This window comes from Bombus pascuorum, chromosome 7 (genome assembly GCF_905332965.1).
Source record: "Bombus pascuorum chromosome 7, iyBomPasc1.1, whole genome shotgun sequence".
Taxonomy (NCBI): Eukaryota; Metazoa; Arthropoda; class Insecta; order Hymenoptera; family Apidae; genus Bombus; species Bombus pascuorum.
In genome coordinates, this window is record NC_083494.1 from 14,781,431 (window position 1) to 14,808,428 (window position 26,998).

The window sequence follows — 26,998 nt, forward strand, 5'->3', positions numbered from 1 at the left end:
AAGGAATTGAATAAAGGCAGTGAGTGGAAATAAAAGTTCTCTTACACGAATTTCAATAAACGATAAAATCAACTGCTATTTATTTTTTAATTTCCTTCATAATCTGTACAAGTATTGAAATACATATGTACAAAATACATCCAAATATTGAATATTTGAAAGAATAATGTTATCCATCAAGAGCATAAGGATACTGACTGTTAGTTTTGAAGTAATAGGTTCCTTTAGCACTGTAAACAATTAACATATATTAGCACCACCTAACTAAATTAAATTGTTAAAAATAATTAAACAGATATATTCAGCAATTAACTCTCAAGTATCTATGCAAATTCATACTTTTATGAACTCGGCTAAAAGTGCAAGACCAAGAATTTTCCTAAAGACTCCTAAATATTATAACACGTACTGTCTATTATTTATTTGCATTCTACGCATTCTATAAATTTGCCGGAAATGCGTCAAATTCCATAATCTATTCATAACGGTAGTAAAATAAAACTTACTTAGGATCGATGGTAGCACCACCCATGTATGCTGTTGCACCATCTGCACGTGTACCGAGAAAGCCTTTCGGATTCGTAATTGATTCAGCGAAGAATTTGTAGCTACGCAAATGTGCGCAAATACCTGTGTTTCATAACATTCGTTTTTAACATTGTACAAACACACACACAAAAGACTGAGGTACAGAAATAGTATTTTTTAAGTCGAAGTGTGTCAATGATAGAATATTCCGTAGTATGTTCCCTACCCAACAAGTCAATGCCGCATCCTGGTTGATGTCTTCCATCATTCGCATAGAAGTCTGAAGTACCAACAGACAGATAATAACCGAACTGTCCAGCGCATGTGTGGATAATTTGAACATTTTCTGCGTCCGATTTATCAAGTCTTTCACCAGGTTTTTTGAGTTGAAACATTACGTTGGCAGGGTCGAGAGCTATAATGACAAATACATAGAGATTTAGTATAATTTACTGTATCGCAATGATATTTCGCCGGACATGAGATCGACTTACATTAAAGTGCATATAGAATTTGGAAGTACTGTTTTACGAGTTAACACAATCTAGACATATCTCCGACATTTTAAAATTTATCGTTGAATCTTAGAAGCCTCATTTATCTTTCTGCATATATTTCATTTGCTAATCACAAATCAATCTACTCTGCTGTTCTTAATTTGTTATTAAAATTTCTCGGAGAACTTTCAATCGACTCTTTAGTAATATATCGTTACTCACCGATAACTTCCGCCACTCGGCTCGATTTTCCTACCTCTCGTGCGCTCAGGCCCGCGATTTGAGCACCGAACGAATGCCCAACAATTTTCAAGTTGGACGTTTGCAAACCAGCCTCAATTCGCATAAAATTTATGAAACTAGCTGCACGTTGAGCAACGTACGGTACGATATCTGCGACGACAGAATAAACCAAGTCGCATGCTATCTCACTCCAATCGAGAATAATAACGTTGCAGTCTCGTACCTTAAGGAAACCTGAGAACAAAAAATATTCTTCGTAGTTAATTTTAAATTATCGAATATATGGTCACTGCCGCTCAAAAGCTGTAGGACACTAGTTCACATTGATTAAGAACTGAATACTTTTTACTGCGTTTATGTTCCAAGTATTTTAATATGAATCTGTTACTTTATTCGTATTATATATGTCCCATAATGTGAACCGCGCAAAGTCAAATTGTTGCAGCTTATCAATAGATATTTGTGGCCGACAGTGCACATATTGTATAAATGGGTATCTAAATTCGATACAACCGAAGTCCAGGAAGTTTCTATGGCTCAAATTGAGACGAAAATCAGGAGTAGCGAAGTTGCGTTGTAGCCTTTATTTTCGACAAACTGGAATTTAGAAATTAGACAAATATACGTGAATTTGCCTAGTTCTTAATCACACAAGAATAAAAAATTGGAAGACCGAGTCTAAAATGTAAAATAAAATTATCTCGTTCAGTGTGTAGTTTTTCATAAAAGATATAACTTAGAAAAAACGAAGCTGGCACCCCGCTGGGGGTAGCCACCCACATGCTATATTTATTTTTATTTTATTTTTTTCTTCACCAATAAGATATAACACTTTACCAAATGTCCATAAGGACAAATTGTAAAATAACCAAAATAAAATAAAATTAAAAAAAAAAAAGTGTGTAGTTTTGGACAAAACAGGGTTTGAACCTTCACGATACAAAAGGAACACAACTCAGTGTATCCGATGCCAAAAATATGGGCTCACTATCAACTACTGTAACAGAATTCGAGCGTGCGTCAAATATGCCGAGATTAACCTTTTTATTTTATAATATTTAAATATAAAAAATTCTTTGCTGCATCGTTTAGCATAGTTGCGTATCTCCTCCTACTTCGCGATTAGAAATACGAGGTCTTTTCAAAATTCTAGATCGCGCAATTTCATATTGCCGTATACTTGGCAACTTTCGAAACTCAAATTTTTTTGAAAAACGAAACCGTGTAATTGTAAAACGTAATTTTGTTGTTCTTTATTTTCGTCTTAGTTCGAGTCATCGAACCTCCCCTAACATCAATTATATCACGAATTTACGGTCACATCATATCTGCATATTTACCGTCACGTATGGTTGTACAAGATGGACTTTCACCGCTATTGGTCCAACCATGAGTGATTATAATGGTTTGTCTACTTGCATTCCAATGACTGTTCCGGACGGATTCTACATCATTTAGTTTTATGATATCACCATTTGTGGGATTATCTCTAGATTAAAAATGATATACAATTTAAACTGTTGAATGTACTTTGAATCTGCCTGTTGAATATTCAATAAACATAAGATGATCTGTGTACTAGCTTTTTCGCTACAGAACACGTTTTAGCTCTCCCGATTCACGGATTTCTATCTTTCAGTTTTATTCGCATTTCTGCAAACGATAGCGATGTGTGTAATTCTTTAAGAAGAAGTTAACTGGTCTTTAAGTTCATCTTTCAAACATTAATCGTAATTAGATTGCCAATTTTTATGCGCTTCTCGATAATTCAAATGTGCAAACTGTACATAAAGATTTTCCATAAAGAAGGAAATTGATATGAAATAATACCAACTGTGTGAATAACTTGAAACTGATCGTGTCCAAGTAAGTGTCTAAAGTGAGGTTTTTAGGCAATGGGTCTTTATTGATTTGAATGTCAGTTACGTGTCCATCTCCATCCGTTTTAAGTATTGGATTGATATAGGTCAACGTCGCAAGAAGCGTAGGATAAACTGAAAAGATTTCTTTCGTTACTGTTGTTACTCGATTTTCCCGTGTTTCGATCTAAAAAAATTCTGATACGTACGTTTTGATAATGATAAATTTACCATGGCTGTCGTCGCTACTCACTGCACACACCGCGATGTTGTTTTACTTCATCTTCTTCGTGTTTCGCCGCTCTTTTATAGGTTGATGAGAAATAATAATTTTTCACTCAAGTAATGCACAGTTGGTAGGTGACTGATAGCCAATGATGATTGATGAAAACCGACTAAACTGATAATGGATAAAGACCGATATAACTGTTGATTGACGACCAATGCAACTAATGATGGATGAAGGCCAAATTTATTTCATAAGTAAGTAAGCAGTTAGAGAAATAAGGTAAATTTTTTACTTTGACGGATGCATGATCTGAAGTGGCAAGTTAAGTTAATTGCAATGTTTTAATTATTTGCTTTAAATATATTTTAATTTATTTCTTAAAAGTATATATATATATGTGTAAATTCTATTGAATTTAGTACACCAACCGAAGGTTTGACTTTCCATATATTTACTGGAAGTCGATCGAACGATATAAATTGAGAAGGACGGAGACTTAGGAGAGAAAATAAAACAGGCTTTTGAGAAGCGAAAATTGAACAAAGACGAAGAGCGACAAGTTAAGAGTTAGAAAGTGGAAGAGAAGAGGGATTAAAAGCGGGAAAATTGAGGAGATACGGAAGAAGACTTAGAAAATCGATTCTTGAGTTTTAACGAATCGATCGTCTGATTTCCAAAAATATTACGCTATTAAATATATATATATCGGATTATCATTAAGTTTAGAGGCGTGTAACGAATCTTTCTATGGATTAAACATTGTTGTTATGCAAGAGCGAAGATATTTACCAGTGTAATTATGATTATGACAGAATTTGACAAGTAATCGTGGTAATTAGATACTCGGCATGTGAATGACAATGATCTTAGACTCAATAACGAATCTACGGTCAATGGGATGACGAATGCGATTTCTTCCACCGTCTAAGTCGAACTCAACTTATTGATCCACGATTCGGGTGTGTCTCAACGTACTTCTCCACGGTACAAGTAGAATTTATCTGACTTGTCGAAGTGGTCGCCACTTCTAAGAAAACTCTACATCTGGTCTTTAGTTTTCTCAAGCACCGAAGTCATCGACAGTGCATAGACAAAAGACTGCGTCGAAGACAAACCATAAGCGGTACATATGCAACGTTGGCTTCAGGGTTTTTCAGTCTTAGGGTAACACTGCTAGCGTGCGGATCTGGGCCAACTCACATAGTATTCCACACTTTGTACTTTAATATTCACAATATATATATATATTTTTTTTTCCTACCTTACAATTTATCCACGCGTTTCTTTGTATCCACACACATCTAATAAACTTAACATAACTAAATATCAGTCCACATGCAACTGCCTTTATATACTCCTCTCCGTACCTTTCTGTATCTCGAGGGATCAAGGGTCGATCTTTGTTTCTAAGAGGAGCTATTTAATTACCTCTATTACGTACACGTTTCTACGGCCAATGTTATAAATATCAGGCACTCATTTACATTAAATCATGAACAACTATTTAAATACAGCTATAATAAAAAGCGAACTACTGAATGGAGTATTTCATTATATCTCGGACCTTTATATATAATGTCGAAATTTTGGAAAACACGTGACTATGAAATTGCTGCTCCAGCAATATGCAAATATATGCAAAAATGCTTCGATGTAGCTCTTCTTCTAAATTTTGCATTTATGAATAAAACTTGCAAGTCTATTTCCTTCCTTATTTAAGGGCATAAACAAATTCGCGAAACATTCACACAAACTCAGAAGAGAAAACAAATTCGATTCGACTAAAAGCGAAACAAAGAAATTCTCTTACTTTACGTGTATCAAATGGTTAAACGTGACATTTTCACGGGATAATGATACTCTAACATCAAAATATTATAATACTTTCTCTTTTTGATTATTTTCATTAATTCGATGAGAGCAGAAACGTAGGATGTTTCGTAACAAGTATCAGCATGGACTTATGTCTGTTTTGTACAGCTGCGGATCACGTCCGTTAGAGTTATGAGATATGCACGTAAGTTCATCAATATAAAGAAAATATAAGAAAAGATAACTCTATTTTATGAAATTAATAAAAATAGTTTCACTGTCAGATTTATGGCCATTAAATTTCTCCAAATATTATATCTGTTCAAGTTAATAAAATAAATTCCATTGCATTTAATCTGTTTGCTCCGAGTATCAATCGTCTCGAACAGGTGAAAAATGGATACATTCGAAGAGTAACAGACGACGAAGTGAAATCTCTAGCTCTGGAAATAGCCGGAACCAACGTCACGACGACGTACATCTTCTGCCCATGTGGTCCCACGAAAGTCCTTGGCATTAAACTTCCGTTCCTCATAATGATTATCAAGAACATGAAGAAGTACTTCACGTTCAAAATAACGGTAAATGTCTCATGAGGAAAGCTCTTTTCTGACTGTATTTTTTTCAATAGCAGTAATAGCATTTCCTAGAACTACAATGAATGTAGAAAAGAAGTATATTTCATTTTTGATTCGACAGATACTCGACGACAAGGATATGCACAGGAGGTTTGGAATTATATGAGCAATTTTCGAAGCACCACGCGAGTTCGACCATTCTGCACGTCGATGCCGATCGGCCTATTCGGTGGTTGGAATCAAATTCAATTTAATCTCGCGGACTTCACGCGGGAAGCGTACGGGACAAATATGTCGAAACTACACGCATACAGATCCACGCAAACTGCAGGGTTCGACGTATCTATTTTGCGGACAGGTAGGAAATTGATCTGGTTTTTCCAATATTGATACGAAACGCATGAAATTAATAGCTACCTTTTTTAAAGAAACTTTTCTTGCGTCAAGCTTACAGAATGATAAAATATGTTTTACCAAACAGACTTTATTCGGAAGATGAATTACCCGAAGATTTTAAACTCTTCAAGCCACTTCAGCGAGCAAAATGCGTGCGGGAAAAGGATATGGCGAAAGAAAAAGGAGAAGAACCGGAGAAGATTGAAACCGAAGAACCACCACCTTTCGAAGCGGGTGAAGTAGCGGAAGAAGCAGAAGAGCCTGAAGAAGAGCTAACGGAAGATGAATTGGCCGAAGAAGAGATTGCTCCTGTAGAAGACGTGCGAAGGCCAGATGAAACGGGGGAAGAGGATGAAGAAGAAGACGAGGATGAAGTAGAACCTGCAGATGTAGGTGATTACGAAGGCGAAGACGAAGGTGACGAATCTTTACCTGCTCCAACAACTCCTGGGTATGCCATAGAAGGTGAAACTGATGTAGAACAAGATGAGGGCGATGAAGATGAAGAATACAGAATTCCGTAGTGAACAGCCCTCGACTTTGTGCAAATACGGTGAATAAAATGTGTATATTTGCGAGGCTTAAAGTAACGTCCAAATAAATTACCTTCTAAATAATTTGGAATTTGAGAAATTCTGTTAATTTATTTAATCATATTTTTCTGTTTATCATCTTATATTGTTCAGTGGAAATATTTTACAATTCTGAACAAAAAATATCTCTATTATTCTTTTAACAATTTCCGTTTAGAAAATGTTTAGGGGAAATATAGTACACAAAATATGATGATACATAATAAATATATGCAAGTAGGATATCAATTTGTTGAATTCACTATGTATACATTTGTACAATGTTTTCCAATAAAAAATATATACCAATTTCAAAAAGATACAATTCAATTGAAGCGTTACGTAAAATGATGAAATCATTTTGATACTATGTACACTGATTAAAGCGATACAAACAAAAAATATAAAATAATCTATCTGCATCCTTTATTGCTATGAAACATCATAATCATCATCTTCTCTTTTCCTTTTCATAGAATCTTCAATCTCTACTTTGATAGGAGGCATTGTTTGTCCTGGAGAAATCTGTATTTTTGGCTTAGCTACTTGTGCCTTTACGGTAGTTCCTCCAGTTGTGGCTATAAATTTAAACGATTAATATAAACAAAAAGAAAAATATAATAGCAAATATTATTATTATTAAATAAACAATTTTGTATCTTACGTATTAATGAAATATGGATAGAGGGAATAGATGTTTGGGAATGCAAGGTCCGGAAGGGATCTGTGATACGATATAATTAACAAATTAGTTCCTATCGTATATTCTTTACTTTCCTGTATCATTTACCTGATGAAAATTTCAGGACAGGTTTTGGCATTGAAATGCTTTGTGTCCTGGCAACTGTTGTAAGCGTCCCAGGCCTTTTAACTATGGATAGCCCAGATTTATTACTTTCTACTCTGATCTTAGACTGACCACTTTGGATGTTATTTCCAACCAAAGAATGCAATGGTTTCCCAACTACTTTCTTCGCTGCATTCTTAAGTTTATAATTTGTTGCATTCAGGCAAAATCTGTCAGGTGGTAATCTTAAACCACTGTTTGATTTGACAAATGGCAGTGGAACGTTGTTTTTTGCCCGAGCAACATCTAATAACACGTCTCTTGGTGGTGGATTTGTAAACGTACGTTCCAATTGCATCTTAACTGCTAATCTAACGTCATCCAAATCGATAAATTTTTTTTTAGCATGATTTGCGTAAATTCTACTGTCGTCTAATATGCAAGTAACATAACCTGCGAAATTTAAACCGAAAATAACTTTATAGTTTACTTCCAAATGTAAAATCATAAATACAAAATCATGCACGATTATATACTTCATTGCATCTACATTACTTTAAATAAATTGTAAATATGATAAATTACGTACGATACGTAAATTCGAGCAATTGGTTTATAACCTTAGAATCATAATCTGTAATTCCCATGTCTTTCATAATTGACATTATAACTTGAGCATCTTTTGGAATATGTTTTACGTGGCTCATAATTTTCGCTCTCTCCGACATTTTAAAAACTACTTCTCTTATAATTGCACTTTTTACAACAATTCCCAGTCACAACTATATATATCTTAGGTTAGCATTTCAAGTAAACGTTCGAGTAAACATTATAAAATACACGCCATATCATGCAGTCCTACCATTTATAAAGTTTAAACTTTACAAAATCAGAAGTTTATTATTTTCAAATTTGGTATTTCATAATAAATATTCTTTGTTGTAATCATTTTTACTATCAAATATTTTTTTCGAAAATCGAGAAGCGACTATATGGGAAAACGTGAAAAACTTTGACAATTTGATAATTTTATCATCGATGTTATTGTGGTAGCCGTTAGAACAGCTTGCAGCATATTTCAGTTGAATTTGGTTGATGAGTTTGTAGTTCGGTATTTGCTATTTTGCTATCAAACTCTCTTTGGGAGTCTTTGTTGCAGGCAGACGTATTGTACGAAAGCGAAGATGAATATCACATCAGCAGGTAAATTATGTGTTTTAAGTGGGATAGTAAATGTATATCTGGATTTTATTATTTAAAATTTATTAGTACATTTTTACATTGTGTTTGATTATCAGACATGCAATGATTTGCAAATCTCGTGGGCCATAACCTATATAACTTTGTATTCGGAGTTTTAAATATTGTCGTTTAGTTGATATTAACAGACATTGAGCTCTGTTTTATGATTTTAACTTTTTTTAAATTTAATTGATTAATCAGTTTTTTTTATCTTATTTCAGCTGGTATCATTTCCCTCCTTGAGGAGCCTATGCCTGAATTAAAGGTGTTTGCATTGAGGAAGTTGGATATGATAGTAGATGAATTTTGGCCTGAAATTTCTGAGGCCATAGAAAAAATGTATGTACTGTATATATCATCATTTCTTTTTTTGAAGATGATTTTTATATGTTATTTAACAGAATGTTATACTTTTCAGTGAGATTCTTCATGAAGATAAGGCATTTCCACAACATGACTTAGCTGCATTAGTTGCTAGTAAAGTATATTATCACTTAGGAAGTTTTGAAGATTCTTTAACTTATGCTCTTGGAGCTGGAGAACTCTTTGATGTTAATGCCCGCAATGAATACGTTGATACTACTATAGGTATTAACAGTGTTTTACTGACTGTTAATATTAGATTTTATTGGGTAGAGATTCTTTACTATTCTGTATTATTTCAGCTAAATGTATTGACTATTATACTCAACAACGTGTGTTGGAAGCTGAGGGAAAATTACCACCAAACAGCAAAGGAGTCGATCCAAGATTGGAAGGAATTGTAAACAGAATGTTTCAACGATGTTTAGATGATAATCAATATCGGCAAGCTTTGGGTCTTGCTCTTGAAACAAGAAGGATGGATATCTTTGAAACAGCAATTATGCAATCAGTAAGTTATATTACATGTTTATTTATTCAAGTAATATAATATAAATATAAAAATTATATTTATTAATATGTTTATTGTAGGATGATGTTAGTGGTATGTTATCCTATGCGTTCCAAGTTGTCATGAGTCTTATTCAGAATCGTGGATTTCGTAATACCGTGCTTCGTTGCCTAGTGAGCCTTTATCGTAACTTGGGAACACCAGACTATGTTAACATGTGTCAGTGTTTGATATTTCTGGACGATCCATTAGCTGTAGCTGAACTTTTAGACAGACTCAGTAAAGGCTCACAAGATTGTGTTCTTATGGCCTACCAAATTGCATTTGACTTATACGAATCAGCAACTCAACAGTTCCTTGGTCGTGTCTTACAAGCTTTAAGAGCAACAGCTCCTATCCCAGGAGCCCTTATGGTTAAACCAATTGTAAAACCAGCTGTAAAAGCATCCACTGAAGTTAGCACCGAGCCTGCAGCAGCAACAACAGCAGAGACTGAAAACAGTAGTAGTACGCCAGCTCCAGAAGAGAAATCTCAACGTAGTGTTGAAAGTTTGGTAAGCCTTATGGTTTAAAAAAATAATACTATACAACATTTACTATATAGTAATACACACTATGCCAATTGATTATTTCACTTGCATAGAATGCCGAAGAACGTGAGCAACAAGAACGCGTAGATGCTTTGTCAAGTATATTAGGCGGAGAAATTTCCATCGATTTGCATCTCCAATTCCTTATTCGTAGTAATCATACCGATATGCTGATACTGAAAAATACTAAAGATACTATACGTGTGTCTATTTGTCATACTGCCACCGTAATCGCGAATGCATACATGCATTCTGGAACTACTAGCGACCAATTTTTAAGGTAAATATACCTCACCGTATTCAATTGATCTTACGCGGATTATATTCTCAAGGAATATATTTATTTTTCACTTTATTTGTTTCACATTTTAGAGATAATCTAGAATGGTTGGCTAGAGCTACAAATTGGGCAAAATTAACAGCTACGGCATCCTTAGGAGTAATTCATAGAGGTCATGAACAAGAAGCCTTAGCTCTAATGCAGTCTTATCTCCCGCGAGATACTGGTGCGGGAGCTGGTTATTCCGAAGGAGGTGGTCTGTACGCGTTAGGGCTCATCCATGCAAACCACGGCGCAGCAATTACAGATTACTTACTTGGCCAGCTGAAGGACGCACAGAATGAGGTACAGTGGTCCGTACAGACATAGTGCGATCATAAAATCAATTGAGCGGTAAAGTAACTTGAAATTACTGATAAGTTAAGGTATCAAATATTATATGTAAAGGGCAAAATTATATATATACAAAGTAATTTCCATTTATTCCAATAGCAAATGTACTGTAGTCAGCTATATACAAGTTTTTTCTAGTTTATTTTAACATCAATTGAAACCGCGATTTAATATTCTTAAACCGGTTAAATTACTATCATATCATATCTTTTTCTTAATTTTATTAAGTACTTGAAACTTCGGTAGAAATCGATTTCAGTCTGGGGCAACTATACATCACTATTGTTATTTTATCTCAATTTGAAACCACACAATGTCACATATTTAGAATCTGCAATGATTTTCTTACAGATGGTCCGTCATGGAGGCTGTTTAGGCTTGGGTCTAGCCGCTATGGGATCGCATAGGCAAGATGTATACGAACAATTGAAATTCAATCTTTATCAAGACGATGCTGTTACTGGCGAAGCTGCGGGCATTGCTATGGGCATGGTCATGCTTGGATCGAAATCGACGCAAGCAATTGAAGATATGGTTGCGGTAAGTAAAAATAGAAGTTCTTCTAGGAAGATTTTAACGAATCATCTTATTAATAGTTATTTATTTCTCAACTCGAGTTTGATACTTTACATATTCAAAATACACGTGAAGAATAATTTTATCCATCAACAGCAAAAGGATATTGACTGGTAGTTTTGAAGTAATAGGTTCCTTTAGCGCTGTAAAGAAATTAACATATATTAGCACCAGCTAACTAAATTAAATTGTTAAAAATAATTAAACAGATATATTCAGTAATTGACTCTCAAGTATCTATCCAAATTTATACTTTTATGAACTCGGCTAAAAGTGTAGGACCAAGAATTTTCATCTCCTAAATAGTATAACACGTACTGTCTATTATTTATTTGCATTCTACGCATTCTTCTAATTCCCCGGAAATGCGTAGAACTCCATAATCTATTCATAACGGTAGTAAAATAAAACTTACTTAGGATCGAGGGTAGCACCACCCATGTATGCTGTTGCACCATCTGCACGTGTACCGAGAAAGCCTTTCGGATTCGTAATTGATTCAGCGAAGTATTTGTAGCTACGCAAATGTGCGCAAATACCTTTGTTTCATAACATTCGTTTTTAACATTGTACAAACACACACACAAAAGACTGAGGTATAGAAATAGTATTTTTTAAGTCGAAGTGTGTCAATGATAGAATATTCCGTAGTATGTTCCGTACCCAACAAGTCAATGCCGCATCCTGGTTGATGTCTTCCATCATTCGCATAGAAGTCTGAAGTACCAACAGACAGATAATAACCGAACTGTCCAGCGCATTTGTGGATAATTTGAACATTTTCTGCGTCCGATTTATCAACTCTCTGATCAAGTCCTTTGTCTTCAAACATTACCTTAGCAGGGTCGAGTGCTATAATGGCAAATATTTCGAGGTCTAGTGTACTCCACTGTATCATAATCACGTTTTGTCGGAGATCAAATCAACTTACATAAAAATATATTTATAGTTTTTAAAAACGTTTTCCTTCGAGTTAAGGTAATCTAAGGATATTTTCGACATTTAAAAATTTATCATTTTTCAAACTGGTAGATCTCACTTGTCTTTCTGCTTATCTTTCATTTGCAAAATCAAATCAATCTACCGTACTGTTTTCAATCTAACGTTAAATTCAGCGCTATTGGATTTTTTTGGAGGATTTTAGAATGCCACTCTAATAATATATATCGTGACTTACCGACAATTTCCGCTACTCGGCTCGATTTTCCTATCTCTTGCGCGCTCAAGCCCGCGATTTGAGCGCCGAACGAGTGTCCAATAATTCTCAAGTTGGACGTTTGCAAATCAGCCTCAGTTCGCATGAAATTCACGAAACTAGCCACATGGAGAGCAACGTGTGGTACACTCTCTGCAACGATGGAATAAATCAAGTTGACTGATATCTTACTCCAATCGACGACAATGACGTTCCAATTCCTGACCTTAATAATAGCTGAAAAGAAGAAATATTACTTGTCATAATATTGAAGTATTGTATAAATACAAGCTGGATATTTTTTACTGCTCTTACTTTCTAAGTATTCCACTATAAATCAAAAATAAGAAAATTATTTCATCGGTATTATGCGTGTCTTATAATTTAAAATACTAAATAAAGTAAAATCTGTTTGTAGTCTTTCAGTAGATATTTATTGCCAGCAGTGTATACGTTATTGTAAACCTAAATTCTGTACAACTGAGGTCAGAAAGATTCTACGACTCAAAGTAAGAGGAAAATTCAGAATAACAAAGTTTCTTTTTTTTATTTTATTTTGGTTTTTTTACAATTTGTCCTTATGGACATTTGGTAAAGTGTTATATCTTATTGGTGAAGAAAAAAAAAATAAAATAAAAATAAATATAGCATGTGGGTGGCTACCCCCAGCAGGGTGCCAGCTTCGTTTTTTCTAAGTTATATCTTTTATGAATAACAAAGTTGCGTTGGATTTTCAAGAAAATGGTGTTTAGAAATTAGCCAAATGCACGTTTATTTGCCTAATTGGTATCTAAAAAAAAAAAAAGATATTGATAGCAGGATACTGTACACGTGAAGATAAGTCTAAAATGTAGAATAAAACTGTCTCGTTTAAGGTCTTGTTTTAAACTAAATAGGCTTCGAATACCCTTTAGTCATATGCACTTGATAAACTTTTAACTTCGATTTTCTCGAAAACGAAACTTCATTTTAATTTTATTCTAATTTTATTCTAATACATTACATGTTATACCCTATCGAGGTTAACGAAATCCCAACTTTCATTTTCTTTTCTTCTATTCAAATATTTAGCCATTACCGCGTATAACGTGCATAATTTTTATGGCAACTAAGTGAATGCGGATTTTGTCAATTTTGGACGTTAATTGTTCTTAGTGGTTACCCTTTAAAGTTCTTTGAACAATTATTTCTTTATGTGTACTACGCAGCTGTTGTTAGTTTTTAAAAGGATATACGAAGAATCGTAATTAAATATAACAGTACGTACAATCGTCGTGATCGTCGTTATCCGTGGATCAAAACAAAGTTGTTTGTTTTTTTAATTCTTCGAGACACTTGTCTTAACATTCTCCGGAGTTGAACACTGCCTCGCTCGGTTCTTGAAAATTTTCAGATCCAAAACTGTAATTCACGATTTCTTTCTCGTTTCAATTGTTTTGAGAAAATTACTACAACCCGCGATTAGACGACCGAAATATTAAACTGTTCAGAGACCAACCATCGTTTTCTTCGGGGATTATTATCAGGACGAAATTATTGTAGCATCATCGGTATGAATCGTACTATCATCGAGAAAATGTCATCAGATGTAATTTATACAATTTTTTAATAAAATAGACGATACTCCGCTTTTCTTCATAGTTGACATGTATAGGATTTATAATAACGACGCGAGATTTCCATCAGAATTGACCAAACATTAAATCACTTCGGCCTTGATCTCATTATGCTCGATTATTTTTTGAATTTTCCTCCGAAATTCTTGCTTTATCGCGCGTCTCAGGCACCTGATATTCGGGAAATAATTAGAATTCTAAATATATCCGTCACCCTCTAAAGGTCTGTAAGTGCTTTCCGGGGGACTGGTTGCAGTTATTTTTGATCGTAATTCTCCTCTGGTTACAACGAAACGTTTTCCTAGGGAAACTCGCGCATAATCTTGGCCCATTTATTTGCGAGATCCTTGTTCGCAAAATAACGAGGCCCACGTGACGTCGTATTTCTTTGCGAGACGATTCTCCGGCGGGTAACGACGAAATCCACTTACTGTCGACGGAAAAATAGGTGCAGGACAAACTGCATCGATTTGTCAGCGCTGTTTCAAATGTCTACGCTGCGGCTGAATTTCGTTTCGTTGCTGATACTTCCTACGATTTCCCTGTCACGTGCTACCTCGTTATAGTTTGAATAAAAAATGCCACAAGATTTTTCACCTAATATCGATCGAAAAGTTTGCGTACGTATAAATATTCTTATCGTAAGATCGCTATTACTCGGTGGGACGACGATTCTTAGAGGTATTCGCGTTCCTTAAATGAAATGGCTGCTCATTTCCTACCATTCCGCCACTTTTCAGTCAGTCTGTTATTTTATTAGGTTTTTTTTTTTTTTTATTTTATTTTGGTTATTTTACAATTTGTCCTTGCGGACATTTGGTGAAGTGTTATATCTTGTTGGTGAAGAAAAAAAAAAATATAAATAAAAAATAATATAGCATGTGGGTGGCTACCCCCAGCGGGGTGCCAGCTTCGTTTTTTTTTCTATGTTATATCTTTTATGATTTTTTTATTAGGTTGTCTCAAAAAAAAAAAAAAAAAAATATTGTGCATTTATTATCCTTTTTTTTTATTATTATTCCTAGTCCGTGCCTTTCGGCTTTGGACAAGTTTTCGGTTTTACATCTTTTTTGCTTAATCACGCTTTTACATTTTCTCTTATATCTATCTGACTAAACTCTACACTGTTTTCTTCGTATCTATATCGTGCATGTATCGTTTCCTTATAAAACGAAAGAAACTTTTCGGACAACGTCGTGTAATTTTTGAAAAAATCGCCTTGAATGCAATCTGAAATCCAATTGAAACTCCTTATTGAAGCTTTGTCATATTATCTTAATTGATTTTGCACACATATGCATCATATGAATTTATTTGCTCATTTCCCGATAGTCCCATACAGTTACAGAAATCATTTTCCGAACCATTCGCTTTTACTGGATCATTAGATTCAGAAATTGCCTGTTCTTTCAGTGCATTTGTAAGTCGTTTCGCTTCGATAGAGCAGTATCGGATGCAGGAATCATTTGTCTTGCGCGTAAACGTCGATTAAATGAAAAAGAACCCAAGTCACGTAAACGTAACGCAAATAAGATTTACGAGATAGCGGTCGTCAAATTGTTAACATCGTGTTGATTATCATTCTTGGTAAATTTCTTGAGGAGTCGATAGGTATCGTTTTGGTGTTTAGACGGATTAAGAAATTTTGTCTTTTTATATATTTTTTCGTAATACGATGAAAGGAAAAGGGGAAAGGAAACTATGCGAGTATTGGGTTAAAGAATCCATCTCTTTTCTCTCTTTGGAATGATAACGGATTAATGATTAGTTGGAAGAATGTATTTGTAAAAATTATGTAGGTTCTGTTGAATTATTAATTTTTCTTATTAATTTTGTCGTATAATTTTTATGTAACTGTGTGTTAAAAATTATCATACTTGAATATAAATGAAGAAGAAGAAGACAAAACTTTGGTGCTTGATTTTAATGGTATTTTAAGGACATATACGTAACAGGCTTCTTTTTCACAAATTACCGCCCTGTTATTTCCTTTTGCGAATTATTTCGATATTTTTCATTTCAATTTCACCTTCATATTGCTACAAAAATTTGTATAATATATTATAACTGGATACCAAATTGTTAAAATATAATATAACCTGACATTTTTAGAGAATGAGGAATACGAGACACAAACTATATAAATAGCCATTTTTCCCACTGATTTATTTACAATATTTTTAAAAGGGCCTTCCTTTTTTTCTTTTGCTAACGCCCGCAATTCAATTTTTTACCTTTTCAATTTTTTACTCTTCCACCCTTTGGTTTATTCTCATTGATTTTTTGGGTTTCCCCATAGCTAATCCACTCACTTTTCCACTCACTAAAGTGCACTCTAAAACTACCCATCTGTGCACTGCACATATTCACGCTGTACATATTGCTTCTAAAACTTCATTTTCATTCATAGAATCAATTTAAATACATACCTACTTGCTTGAAACAGGATTTCAATCTCGAGCAGCTACTTCATCTTTTTCACGTTACCTTAAATAAATTTCACGCGTTGCCATCTAAATTACCAGCATTTCATTTTACCCTCGCATTTACCTTTATTCGCAGAAAGTGAATTTCAAATTGAAACGCGGCAAAAGATGTTATTTTTACTCGTTAAAGATGATTACATTGCAAATTATGCAGATAAACCAAATTGAAACGTTATTAAAACATGTTGTAGAAACGAAACGATGTTTCAAAAATTAGCACCACCGCGTTCGTTAAAATGGCTATTTCAAATTTATTCACATTTTTCTTTCAATTATCAAAAATTCGCCGCGCTGTACTTCTCAACCAATTAATGCGAAAGCTTTGAAATTCGCTAAATTTATTAAATGTGTCGCGCGTTTCCATTTTCGTTAGAATTCTATTTTGCCATTGTTAGAAAATTTCTTAAATTCGAAAAATTCAGATAAAATATTAGTACGAAAGAATTGTTATCGATATAAACGGGAAATCTGACTTATCGTTAGTTACATAACGAGGTAGTCTTAACGTTAAATTGCAAATCGTAGCGTCATTCCGCGAGTCGTTTGGAAAATTTTCAACGTTTTGGACCAGTCGATATTAAATTCCACTGTGCATTTGCTAAGATTGGGAGGGAATTATTCATTACGAATTTCTGGTCAAAACACGAGATACTGAATTTGAAAGTATACCACTCCTAGTTGGATACTAGTCCTTTGTAGTTCTACGTTGACCTGTTCCTGACACTTTAATAGGAATATTTTAATGTAAATGAGTATGGTCGAAATTGGGTACGAGGTCATCTGATAATTTAATATTTGCTAGTAAAAAGGTTTATCAAAGAAGAAAAGCGCAATAAAACATTTTTCACGAATATACACTAATATATTTTTTATTATTTTATTGTATAATTTTATTTCCTTTTTTTTTTCGTAGTATGCCCAAGAAACGCAGCACGAGAAGATCCTTCGAGGATTAGCTGTGGGTATCGCATTTACCATGTACGGTCGTTTAGAAGAAGCTGATCCTTTGGTTGCTTCCCTTTGCGCCGATAAGGACCCGATTCTTCGAAGAAGTGGCATGTACACGCTAGCGATGGCTTATTGCGGAACCGGAAACAACCAGGCTATCCGGAAGCTGCTGCACGTTGCTGTAAGTTGTCAGGAACAAATCTCTTTTACATCCTCCTGTCTTGAACTCTGTTCCTTTATTTTCTTCCTATTCCTTTCTTATTCCTTTATCGCAGGGACAGAAAGGGAGAGAGACAGAGGGAGACCGAGAAAGAGAGAGAGAGAAATAAATGAGATACAAGAATATTTTGTTTACTTTGAAGAATTTTATGAATGTAACATCAAAGCGTAAAATTCATTTATCGGATGGCAATTGATAGTGATAACGATAACACTGGTAGGAAGCATTGTTTTGTATGAAAACAAGCGCGAAAGAGTATTATGAGTCGCATTTAATACATCAAACTTTTCGTATAAAGATAACAAGTACAGGATAGAATATTATCGTGGAAGACTATGCTTTGAAAAAATTTACATCCTCAACATCTACGAGTCGTTTAATTTCATAAAATATTTATCAATCTTTATAACAGAAAAAAAATGACAATTTCTCAGATACATTAAAATTACATCTCGTTCCAGTTGAATGGTAAATTTTTTATTTTTGTTTTCATTATAATGTAAAATAATTAATATTTTTTCGTCTGTACATTCGACACCTGCTCAACCTTCGCATTCGTCGTTTCATTCGAACATTACAATTCTTCACTACAATTCGTCCACGATCCATTTTGTTCTATCAAAATAAAAGTCACAACGTTCGACAGATTAGGTTTCATGTTTGTATAAAGATGCGCCGTTGTAAAAGACGTGTCTGTAAAAGAAAGAAATTTTTCGGACAACCTAATAATTTTATTTATAACAGAAAGAAACTAGTTAAAACTAGTTAAAGTTTTATTTCAAATTTGAAGCATCAAACAACCCGTTCTATTATAAGACGAATCCTATAACGTAAAATATGTTCTTTCAGGTCTCCGACGTGAACGACGATGTTCGGCGTGCTGCGGTCACAGGTCTGGGATTCCTGCTGTTCAGGTGAGTACCAGTAAAGAATACTTAAGTTCGCGGGGTCAATATGAGGTTGCGGAATGCGAATTCCTCGAAGTGACCAGCTTCCCGTCGGTTTCCCAGACCACAAGTCTCGTATTCTTCGCGTAACTCGCATTCGCGCATTTAATAATGTCATTTTTGTTTAGAATAGATTTTGTTCTTCCGGTCATACAATTTTCTCCTCTCAAATGCAACTATTTCTATGATTGAGAGAAATAATACAAGAATTTCTATGATCTAGCGATTACTAAAATATATATCTATACTTTATTGCTAACAATGATTATTAACATTTTTCTAAATTATTTCTATCTATAAATACAAAAGAATTTCTAATTTTGAAATTTTAAACGGTCCAGTCCTTTCTGACAATATACCGTATAATTTCATCGTTTCGTAATATTCTTCTTTCAAAAATATAGGAAAGTAGAGCTAAAAGCCACATTTTAATATCGCCCGAAAGAATCTGGATTTCTCATTTTCTATTTATTTAGGAAAGAAATGTCTGAATCTCGTTTATTTTTCGACGTCATGCGAAAGAAGGTAGAATCTTCGGTATTTGAATAAATAAGGAAACTTGGTCCTTCGAATAAGAACATTTCCAATAGTGGCATATGTTTTTTTTCCTATAGTGATAGTTTAGTAATCGAAAGAACGACTTCTCGAGGATATTGTTCGTACGAAGTTATCCATTATCATTCGAGATACCAGAAGTAGAATAAACGAATATTTATTATTTATATAACGAAGAAAATTACGTAAATGATCATATTATGATAACACTGTGTCGATTATTGGCTAATCGAACGTGTATAACAGGCACATCTGGCTGTTTTTGTCGAAACGGTGTAACGTAACCGTTTGATCGCTTTATGGATAGCTTCATTGATCGCTTCTTCATTGATCGCTGTTTGACGCAGCAGTGTCAGAATTTCAATGAAAATTCCGAAACAATTGATTCTTGCTGTTGTGTATTTCTTTCAAGCGTTTCATTCTAAGTCGTTCAAGGTGAACTGTTTATAAAATTATTTATATTAATATTATTGAAGGAAATTTCAAACTGTGTGCTATTCTCGATGAAAATTTAAATCGAGTGAAACGCGCACGTTGTTTCCGAGAGATCACACGCGGATTAGCGAATGAAGTTTACATTTAATTAAATTTAAATCTAAAAGAAATATTGTATTAGGGTATAATCTCTTCGTTGCACGATTATTTTCTTGGGCATGTCTTTGAGAGAAGAATCATTTTACCTTAATCAATTCGATATCAGCTTATCAGAGTTCCATCGGGAATTGACAAATTGCTACAGCTTAAAGATCGTATTTAAATTGAGAATGATTTTTTTGTTTCTTTACCCGCTTCATCGTCGCCTAATTCATCTTCAGAAGAATAGCTATACATCGAGCTGTCAAAGTTGTGGAGAAATGACGAAATATAATATAAATAGCGTTTTCTCTCAAGTCGTTTAGCTTTCAACTCGAAAATCACGTTTTCGTTACTCTGTTGGTTTCTCTTGCACGAAACCTAGTTTTAGAAAGAAATAATTATGATTTATCGGGGGAAAATTTGGAAAAAATTGCTGAATATAGATAACGTACTTAAATCGTTTGAATTGGAATTAAATTGAAACTAATTTATTGTAATGAATTTATATACGATGAAGTTGTAAAATGTGAGTGATATTTTCAAATTGTATACAACTCGTCTTTTAGATTTCATTCAGTTTCTCGTTCATTGTTACTTTAATCATAAAAGATATAACTTAGAAAAAAACGAAGCTGGCACCCCGCTGGGGGTAGCCGCCCACGTGCTATATTATTTTTTATTTATATTTTTTTTTACTTCACCAACAAGATATAACACTTTACCAAATGTCCGCAAGGACAAATTGTAAAATAACCAAAATAAAATAAAAAAAAAAAAGAAAAAAAATTGTTACTTTAAAAATCTCTAATCTCTAACAGTTTACCAAAAATACATATTTGCACAAATGTCCATAGTTTAATAATGATCGAACTTTATCGTCAACAAGGATTACCGGTAATGTGCACAATGTTTGCGTACAGTTTCGATCTTGTAATTGGTAAATTTGTTGGAGAAATTGGCAAATAATATCGAATTTCATAAAATAAATACAACGAACATACATTATATAAAATATGCGATGTGTTGTTTTACTTTTAAAACAAAGTATGCAAAATATACGAAACGTGCAAAATAAATATGTGGTTGAAACCATTAAAGGGGAAATAAATTGCTAAACTGTGGGATATTTATGCGATATTATATTTTCATAAATACGACCGATAAAATGAAATTCGCATAGAAATTTGCTTCATTTACTATGCGTTGTCATAGGTATTTTACATTGGATATTTTATATTTCTTTCATATTCTGCGTGATCTGTACGATTTTCTTCTCTTAAATTATCTACACATTCGTAAATATCCGCCTTCTATTAGGTCGTCCGAAAAGTGTCTTTCTTTTACAGACACGTCTTTTACAACGGCGCATCTTTATACAAACATGAAACCTAATCTGTCGAACGTTGTGACTTTTATTTTGATAGAACAAAATAGATCGTGGACGTAATTTGATAAAATAATATAAAACGGAAGATGTTGTGCATCCATTATTCCCTTATAGAACGAAATAAACTTTTCTGACGACCTAATACAAATAAATTATCGATACTGCATAAGAATATTCACAAAGATATGTTGGATTTAATAGTAATGAAAATCCATTCTACTCGTTGGGTGTTTTATCTCATAATTCCTCGATTTTTCAACCGATTCAATTTCATCTATTGTAAATTTATCCGACGCTTAAAGGCGCGACCGAATCTCCGAATCGGAGCTCTTGCTGAAAATTCCTCGAATTTCCTATTCCAGCCGTGCAGACGACACGGACCGTTTGTTTGCCATCGAATACCTGCCATTGTGCTACGAAACGCGCGAAACTTTTTTAATACGTCGACTTACCGAGTATCCCGTTGATCGACGATCGAAGACGCGAACCAGAGAATACCGATCGATCGATGCTTTTCATCTCTGAGAATTTGACGGATCGAACGTTCCTTTCATTCTGTCGTTAGCTCGTCCAATGTCTGTTTGGTCCGCTGGCCATTCTCGTTTCGCGATTTCACGCTGCAATTTTCGCGGTCCCGAGGTCCGTACTTAATCTGCACCGACGTTTTCTATCAACCAGACGGGACCAAGGATCGATCAAACCCGTCACTGGTTCCTTTCTTTCGTTCGTCGTATCTTCGGTCATCAGTAGAAACTATTTTTTCGCGATCGTCTTTATTTATCTTTGGAGTTTTATTTTTTTCTGTTTTGCTTCCATCGATCAGTTGTCGGGATGGCTGTGCTTAGCGATGGGCTCAAGCGCGTCTCGAGTACAGAAATTTGAACATCGACTGTGTCTGTAAACTCGAACTTTCAGTACGACGTTCCTAAATGTCGAATTCAAAGTTCTCTCAAAGGAGCGTATAGTAGAAGAAGCAAAAAAAGAAAAAAGAAGTCTTAATAGACGTACGTCGAAATATTTCGGAATTGTGACGTGTAGTAGAGTCCAACTAACCGTTTGAGTGCCAGGGGTCTTTGAAAAAACAGGGCGGAAAAATCGCAAACAGCGCGATAACGCTTGCCTTGATCGATTGTGCGAAGAGAAACAAGCAGCGCAATAGACATATTTCTTATTTTTATGAAATACATGTTATTATATATGCGTACTATTGGTTTATAAATATTTCAAGTTTTGTTCGATAAAAATTATTCAGAAGATAACAATGAAACACAAAATACCGTCAGTTGTCCGTAGCGTTCAAATGTACTGCGATTTTTCCACACAAAATCTAAACAGCACGATCGTGCTGCTTGGGGCTTAAACGGTCAAAGGGTGAGCAGTGAAATAGCACGTAAGAATTGCATAAACGCGCATTATTATAAAACATGGCGCAATTTGCGTATTTTAGATAAGGTTGTAAGGTACTAGTAACCGAGAAAACCGCGATTGAAATATCCGGAGAACCCGAAATACGTCGATTTACATATTTATTAAGGTATAAGAAGCATATTTATGGATAATACGTGATTTAGAGAAGTCCGCTATGCAAATCTGCAATATATACATTTTCCATGATCCGAGGGAAAAATTGATCATAGTGCTACATGTGTACATACCTCAATTTCCTTAGGATTCATAAAATTTTCCCAGCGGATCTTGGTGGCGGAAAAAAGTACGTATTAAAGTTGATCCCATCGCTATCCGGTTTCCTTCTCGTGTCTGCCGTAAAGTCTTTCGCAGATTCGATAAGGTAGATCCGATCCCGTTTCTGCAGGAATTTCCATTCCTCTTCGAGATGGATGAGCGTCGATATAGAATCGTTTCGTGAACGATACTCATTGTTTTCCTGCCAGAACAGGATTAGGGGTGGCTAGGCTTTTCTATTAATACCGAAAGAAGCTTTTTGTTGTCGTTTAACCCTCGTGCGACGAAGCTTGCTCGATCCTTTTAAGAGCATCTAAAGTGGAAACGCGCGCACATCTTTCCTCGCGATTAGTTCGATCATAATGCCGCGACAGCGTTTCTTTTTCAATGACTTTGTAACTCGCGATCGTTTTACGAATTTCCAATCTTACGATCTAACGCATAGTTTCCGTATCTTACGACGATCCAACTTACGCAAGTAAGTTGAGGTGCTTTGTTTCTCAAGAGTCGAATGTTAATTTCTTTTGAATTTGAAAATATCGATTCTTTGAGAAAGTGGAGTCTTTGCCACTTTGCAGACGAGGCTTGTTCTCTCGAAGCTTTGGTTAAATGTATAACGGTAAACCAACGTAGGTGTAAGCGATGGAGAAGAGAGGAAGTGCGTCAGAGACGACTTTGAGATTTGGCTATCGTATCGTCGTTCCAGGGTCAGTCGAGAAAGTTGCGTATCGACTTGTTTGGCCAAGGATTATCGAACGCCCACGCGGGATTTGCTGTACGGAGCTTTACGACCTTTGAGTTAAACGATATCGTTGATGGCAGCGTGATTCATCCCTTGTCCGATTGACTTCTAATCTTTTCACCCTCAACAGCATAAATTGCGTGGAGCGTGTTGTTTCACGATTAAGCGACGGATGATGCTTTCGCTCGTGCTAGGAATATCTCGTACCTGATGTTCAGACGTACGTAACATATGCGAATAACATTTGCAAAAATTTGAAACCATACGAAACGATAGAAAAATTGTAAAGTTATATCACCGATGTATGCAAATATATCTTGTCGCACTTTTTACGATATAAATTACAAAAGGCAGAGAATCATCGATTCTCCATTCAACGAGCTGCGAGGCGTATCAGTTTGCTTCAAGAAAAAAAATTTTTCTCTCGTATCGAAGTTTCGTCGTAGAGCGTGTGTGTGTATGCGTGTTCGTATGTTGGAATTCTTCTTGTTCAGCGAGTTCAATGAATCTCGATCCGCGGTGGTCAATCGATACCAGGCTAGGTAGAAACTCTTAATTGAAAACAGTCGATCGATCTCCGTGGTATCGCGGAATGGACTGTCGAACAGGATGAATGGTTGGTAGCCTTGCAACGTGTGAAAGCTGTGGATCATTGAGCATCGATTACACAGGTTGAATTTACTCGCTGGCGAAATATTGTTGGATAACCTTTCGCTACGATCGAATCACTGATCTGTCTCAATGACAAAAGTCACGTTCGACCACATGTACTCGTATTAATATTTCAATACCGCATTGTTTCCGTATCTGTTGCTTCGTACGAGATCGAATAATTTAAATATCGCGTTGCTTATTTTACTAGGTTGTCCGAAAAGTTTCTTTCGTTTCATAAGGAGATAATAGACGAGCAACGATTTCTGTTTTGTATTATTGTATTGAATTAGGTACGATACATTTCGTTGTATTTCTATTATTATATTCGTGCATAATTCAATAAACTAATATAAAAGAAAGAACATTGCGCGTCTATTATTTTCTTATCAAACGAAAGAAACATTTCGGACTAATACGAACCTAATACTTTGAATATAAATCATTCGACGCAGCTTGAAAATACGTAACCAACTTTTTTCTTTTTAACGAGAACGCTTAATCGTTTGGTAGATATTTTTCTTTCCATTTCGATGATGATAGGGGATTTTACTGTCTATCCTTGCGAACTCGAGGGAGCTTGAAATTTCACGCTGCAACGAGCGTATTTCCGACTTGGAAACTTCCGCCACGCGGGTAATCGAATATTTACCGCGACTTCGGCGTCAGATACGGGGCGAGACGTGACCCAGCTGAGAGCGAGTTGTTGTATCGGTGCCAGTCTCTTCTTTTCTTCTTCTAAGGGTTAGTACGTCGCTAATTTTCCAAACTTTTGACACTATCGAGTCGAAAATAGGGAAGAACAATATCTTCTATCGGTCAGAAGCATAATTTTTGTTTCCACGATATTAGTGTGAGTATAGAAGAAAGGATCTGCCTTCAAAGAAGAGATCTTCGTGCGCAAAGGAAGACTTAGAAATGTAACGCGTACAGACTTATAAATCTTTTTTTTTTTTTTTAAATAGTTTATTTAGCCAATATTTGATTTTTTGTACATTTTTGAGATTCACAATAAACAATGAATTGAGTATAGTGTGTTTAGGCAAAAGTACCGATACGCGTCGGTACGACGTAGCCATGGTCTAATATGTGTCGTGGATTTTCGGTTTTTGCGTTTATTTTTTTGTTTTTTGGGTTTAAGTCGCATTGGTGCGTGATTTTTGTGTATTCTTGTGTGTGTTGTATTTTGTCCTGAAACTTGGCCGCAAAACAGGACTCCTCGGTGTATTACTTTTATGCGTTGTGGGATTTTGGGGGGGGGATGAGAGGAAAGGGGAGGGGGGTGTTAAATTATATTATTTACAATGATTACAGTATTTACATATTTACAGTACTTACATCTAGGTTACACGGTGGTAGGAATGGTTTTTTGTCGAATTGGTAGTTTTCACTTATATTTTCTTATGGGTTTGGAATCCACCAATATTTTTTTGTGTTTTTTCTGTGTTTGTCTTTAGTGTCTTTTTGGGGGAGGGCCATGTTGTACCTCCACCTGGTGAGACTTATAAATCTCCGTAATCTTCGTGTGAGAAGTAGTTGGTTTAGAGAAGAAATTTTGCAAGGAAAGAACTACATCTCTCGTGGGTTAATTAACAACGATTTACTAAAACTTACGCTGATAGATTTGTACGTTTTCCTTTATTAATCGACGGAATATTGAAATCCAATTTGGAGGAAAGCTTTGTAGATATAGTTGGTGTGCATTTAATTGAAAGTGATTTATAAAAAACGAAACAGGCTTTTGTAGATTTCGCTCTCTGATTCGTTGGAAATCGTGGCTTTTTAACACAGAATCACGAATAATTGATGTAGCGCAGGTTAAATACACTTGAACAGTAGGCGAAATGATAACCTCTGACGTTTTCATGAAACGTAAAAGAGGCCCGAGCGAATTTTAAGCAGACAGGATCCTAAGCTAAGCTCGATTTTAATCAACGCCGGTAATCGGAGGATAAATGTAAATTAATTTCTACGGGGGCCAGACGAGCATTCCCATCCACTAAATGAGATCCGCGAATCGTGACTAGATTATTTGAATCATCGTCCTCCTTAAACCGTGTCCATTGATTTCTGTCGTGGATACGATTGTTTATACTGATCAATGAACTGTTCCATTTGCAAATTTTCTCGTTTCACTGAAACTTAAGATTTCTACCTAAAATAGATTAGTTTGTCATTTAAGAAATTGCAAGAAATTACTTACTACTACATTTTAAATTGTTACAGTATTTAATATTGTAATAGTGCTATTAAATTGGGCTAGTAGCATCATAAAGTTTTTCCAGATTTTGCTATAAGTACGTGATTTTCCAGACGAATTTCTATTCCAAAAACGAGCACACGTTGATTACATGTTGAGAGTATAATCTATTGGGTTGGCAACTAAGTGATTGCGGATTTTGTCAATACCAGCTATTGACAAAATCCGCAATCACTTAGGTGCCAAGCCAATACTCGAAAGCAGTTTGAGAGATAATTGTCCGAACGAGATTGTTTCGTACGTTGGATAATTTAATTGTTGCAACAATTGAGTGTA

The 26,998-nt window shown here is 35.0% G+C and overlaps 4 protein-coding genes across 4 annotated transcripts in view; 2 read left to right on the forward strand and 2 right to left on the reverse strand.

The window, feature by feature from the left end:
• Window positions 1–56: 56 nt before the first annotated feature.
• LOC132909316 (pancreatic lipase-related protein 2-like) lies at window positions 57–3,376 on the reverse strand. Its single transcript, XM_060964087.1, has 7 exons — window positions 3,337–3,376; window positions 3,103–3,262; window positions 2,609–2,757; window positions 1,248–1,502; window positions 755–943; window positions 507–630; window positions 57–230 (listed from the first exon to the last, which is right to left on the reverse strand). Exons 1-7 carry the CDS (start codon window positions 3,359–3,361, stop codon window positions 170–172), a joined length of 963 nt encoding a protein of 320 aa, XP_060820070.1. The 5' UTR covers window positions 3,362–3,376; the 3' UTR covers window positions 57–169.
• A 2,097-nt stretch (window positions 3,377–5,473) lies between these two features.
• On the forward strand, window positions 5,474–6,921 carry LOC132909330 (aspartic and glutamic acid-rich protein-like). Its single transcript, XM_060964112.1, is given in 5 exon segments — window positions 5,474–5,749; window positions 5,868–5,900; window positions 5,903–6,032; window positions 6,035–6,104; window positions 6,228–6,921. Coding segments are annotated over 5 exon segments (717 nt in total). The 5' UTR covers window positions 5,474–5,704; the 3' UTR covers window positions 6,667–6,921.
• Window positions 6,922–6,925: 4 nt separating this feature from the next.
• Window positions 6,926–8,346, reverse strand: LOC132909322 (transcription initiation factor TFIID subunit 9-like). The gene is made up of 3 exons (XM_060964102.1): window positions 8,091–8,346; window positions 7,505–7,954; window positions 6,926–7,292 (listed from the first exon to the last, which is right to left on the reverse strand). The coding sequence occupies exons 1-3, from the start codon at window positions 8,227–8,229 to the stop codon at window positions 7,147–7,149; spliced, it is 735 nt and encodes a 244-aa protein (XP_060820085.1). The 5' UTR covers window positions 8,230–8,346; the 3' UTR covers window positions 6,926–7,146.
• Window positions 8,347–8,556: 210 nt separating this feature from the next.
• The window catches only part of LOC132909292 (26S proteasome non-ATPase regulatory subunit 1), an 88,738-nt gene continuing 70,296 nt past the window's right edge, over window positions 8,557–26,998 (forward strand). The window contains exons 1-10 of the mRNA XM_060964047.1: window positions 8,557–8,704; window positions 8,965–9,082; window positions 9,162–9,331; window positions 9,409–9,617; window positions 9,698–10,171; window positions 10,261–10,487; window positions 10,580–10,832; window positions 11,232–11,420; window positions 17,667–17,882; window positions 18,771–18,835. Coding sequence (XP_060820030.1) covers window positions 8,686–8,704; window positions 8,965–9,082; window positions 9,162–9,331; window positions 9,409–9,617; window positions 9,698–10,171; window positions 10,261–10,487; window positions 10,580–10,832; window positions 11,232–11,420; window positions 17,667–17,882; window positions 18,771–18,835 — 1,940 coding nt within the window. The 5' untranslated portion in view covers window positions 8,557–8,685. The remainder of the gene's footprint in view (window positions 8,705–8,964; window positions 9,083–9,161; window positions 9,332–9,408; window positions 9,618–9,697; window positions 10,172–10,260; window positions 10,488–10,579; window positions 10,833–11,231; window positions 11,421–17,666; window positions 17,883–18,770; window positions 18,836–26,998) is intronic.

Excerpts from the sequence above, each read along its gene's own strand:
- LOC132909316 (XM_060964087.1), bottom strand. The coding sequence starts at position 3,361 with ATGGTAAATTTATCATTATCAAAAC. Across the intron at positions 3,263-3,336 it reads AAATTTATCATTATCAAAAC|TTTATCCTACGCTTCTTGCG; the intron begins GTACGTATCAGA and ends AAATCTTTTCAG. Across the intron at positions 231-506 it reads GGTGCTACCATCGATCCTAA|TGCTAAAGGAACCTATTACT; the intron begins GTAAGTTTTATT and ends AATTGTTTACAG.
- LOC132909322 (XM_060964102.1), bottom strand. The coding sequence starts at position 8,229 with ATGTCGGAGAGAGCGAAAATTATGAGCCACGTAAAACATATTCCAAAA. Across the intron at positions 7,955-8,090 it reads ATTGCTCGAATTTACGTATC|GTTATGTTACTTGCATATTA; the intron begins GTACGTAATTTA and ends TAAATTTCGCAG. Across the intron at positions 7,293-7,504 it reads TGTCCTGAAATTTTCATCAG|CCACAACTGGAGGAACTACC; the intron begins GTAAATGATACA and ends TTAAATTTATAG.